Here is a 2,896-nt window from a genome sequence, read left to right as displayed (position 1 = left end):
CGTGTAGGGCCGGTAAGCAAATGCATTAAATTCTTTGAATCCCTTTGAGCCTACTGGGATTTGATTAAATGAATAATTATGTTTGTTATACATGCAGATCCATGGAATCTACATTCATGTTTTTGTATTCTTGGGCTGTATGATTGGATTGACCCTCTTCGTTGGAGTTGTCATTGCTAATTTCAATGAAAACAAGGTAACGATTGCATTTTTGTATCTTATGCATGGAAATAGTTTTACTTTGCTGTTAGCTCTAAATGTCATATGACACACACTGTGCAATGTAAGATAAGATGTAGCATTTCTAATATAAGCATGTTACGATTTGAGAAATTCATTCTTGCTTTAGGATCATGTTATTTTAGTATCCAGTGCTCGTATTCCAGTTACACACCTTTTTTCCTTACAGGCTGTGGCATATAGAGGGTAAAGTAGACAACAACAGGACAATTAATTCTCCAGCATTGAAACTAAAAAGAAAGCTTGCTTACCAGTCAAGTGTACAGATTAATACTCATACTGAAAATATATCTATGCTTGTTTTTATGTTTGTAAGAGGTCTAGGCAAGACCCCTGCTTAAGGCAAGATCATCCCTGACTAAATCATCCCAATTAAATGTCTGCTTAACCTGCTCTTGAAAATGTCCAAGAATGAAGATTCCCAACAGCTTCTCTAGGTAGCTTGTTCCACTGCTTAACCACCCTCATAGTCCGAAAGTTCTTCCTAGTCTCCAACCTAAATTTCCTCTACTGCATTCTGAGACCATTGCTTCTAGTCCTGTCCCCTACAGGTACAGAGAAAAAGCTATCTCCACCCTCTATAATGGCCCTTCAGGTCTTTGACAACTGTTATCAAATCCCCCTCAGCCTTCTCTTCTTCAGACTTAATCATAGAATCATAGAGAAGTAGGGCACGAAGGGACCTCCAGAGGTCATTTAATTCAATCTCCTGCCTGAGGCAGGATCATTCCTATTCAAACCATTCTGTACAAACCATAATCTAAACTTTACATAAGACTACTGTCCAGCCTGACACAACACTTAACCTAACACCCTAACCTGACATGGGTAGATCAGGGGACTCACAGTATCCAATGTCCTGCTTCTATGAAATATTGTCACTATATGCTCAAGAGATCCTGGGTTAAGGGGACATATAGCTTTTTCAGCCTTTCCTCAAGTCATGATTTCCAAGTCTCTAATCATTTTTGTTCCTCTGTGTCGGACTCTTTCCAATCTGTGTACATCCTTTCTGAAGTGTGGGGTCCCAGACTGGACACAGTACTTCAGGTTGTGGCCTCACCAGTGTTGAAAAGAGTAGAAGAATCACTTCCCTTGATTTACAAGAGACATGCCTGTAATGCATAGATCCATAGATGTTAGGGTCGGAAGGGACCTTGATAGATCATTGAGTCCGACCCCCTGCATAGGCAGGAAAGTGTGCTGGGTTCAGATGACCCCAGCCAGATGCCTATCTAACCACCTCTTAAAGATCCCCAGGGTAGGGGAGAGCACCACCTCCCTTGGGAGCCCATTCCAGATTTTGGCCACTCTAACTGTGAAGAAGTTCTTCCTAATGTCCAGTCTAAATCTGCTTATGGCCATTATTTCTTGTGACCCCCAGGGGCACCTTGGTGAGTAGAGCCTCACCAATTCCCTTCTGTGCCCCCATGATGAATTTATAGGCAGCCACAAGGTCACCTCTCAACCTTCTCTTGCGGAGGCTGAAGAGGTCCAGGTGCCCTAGTCTTTCCTCGTAGGGCTCGGCCTGCAAGCCCTTAACCATATGAGTGGCCCTTCTCTGGACCCTCTCCAGGTTATCCACATCCCTCTTGAAGTGTGGCGCCCAAAACTGGACGCAGTATTCCAACTGCGGTCTGACCAGCGCCCGATAGAGGGGAAGTATCACCTCCTTGATTCTGTTTGTCATGCATCTGCTGATGCACAATAAAATGCAGTTAGCTTTGCTGATGACTTTGTCACACTCACGACTCATGTTCGTCTTGGAGTCCACCAGGACTCCGAGATCCCTTTTCCCTTCCGTGCTGCCTAGCAGGTAATTTCCTAAGCAGTAGGTGTGCTGGACATTTTTCCTCCCCAGGTGCAGCACCTTGCATTTCTCCTTGTTAAATTGTATTCTATTGTTGTCTGCCCATTTGTCCAACCTGTTCAGGTCTGCTTGTAGTTGTTCCCTGCCCTCCGGCGTGTCCACTTCTCCCCACAGTTTTGTATCATCCGCAAACTTGGGCAGAGTACACTTCACTCCCTCGTCCAAGTCAGTGATGAAGATGTTGAAGAGTATCGGTCCAAGGACCGAGCCCTGCGGGACCCCACTGCCCACGCCCTTCCAGGTCGATACCAACCCGTCCACCACCACTCTCTGGGTACGACCCTCTAGCCAATTTGCCAGCCACCGGACTATGTAATCATCCAAGTCACAGCCTCTTAATTTGCTCACCAGTATGGGGTGGGATACCGTATTGAAGGCCTTCCTGAAGTCTAAGTAAATTAAATCTACCCCTACTCCTGCATTCAGGTGTTTTGTAACCCGGTCATAAAAAGAGACTAGATTAGTCAGGCATGATCTACCTGCTATGAACGCGTGCTGGTTTCCCCTCAGCATAATATTTCCTGCTGGGCTCTCACATATATGAGCCTTAGTAATCTTTTCAAAGACTTTACCAAGGATGGAGGTGAGACTGATTGGCCTATAGTTGCTTGAATCCTCCTTCCTCGCCTTCTTGAAAATAGGGACCACATTGGCCTTTTTCCAGTCCTCCGGGACCTGGCCCATGCGCCACAAGTGCTCAAATGTTCTTGCCAGTGGCTGTGCAATGACATCAGCCAGTGTCTTCAGTACCCTCGGATGGAGCTCATCTGGGCCTGCCGACTTAAA

At 45.5% G+C, this 2,896-nt stretch overlaps 1 protein-coding gene across 1 annotated transcript in view; it reads left to right on the top strand.

Annotated features, from left to right (window-relative positions):
* LOC102379804 (sodium leak channel non-selective protein-like) overlaps positions 1–2,896 on the top strand; it is a 74,714-nt gene that overhangs the window by 35,790 nt on the left and 36,028 nt on the right. The window contains 2 exon segments of the mRNA XM_025193201.1: positions 1–12; positions 98–196. The exon segment at positions 1–12 is cut by the window's left edge and continues 9 nt beyond it. Of these exon segments, the coding sequence (XP_025048986.1) occupies positions 1–12; positions 98–196 (111 nt within the window).

This window comes from Alligator sinensis, unplaced genomic scaffold, assembly GCF_000455745.1.
Source record: "Alligator sinensis unplaced genomic scaffold, ASM45574v1 scaffold473_1, whole genome shotgun sequence".
Lineage (NCBI taxonomy): Eukaryota > Metazoa > Chordata > Crocodylia > Alligatoridae > Alligator > Alligator sinensis.
The sequence above is the reverse complement of the archived record's forward strand: the minus strand, read 5'-3'. Positions and strand labels throughout refer to the sequence as shown.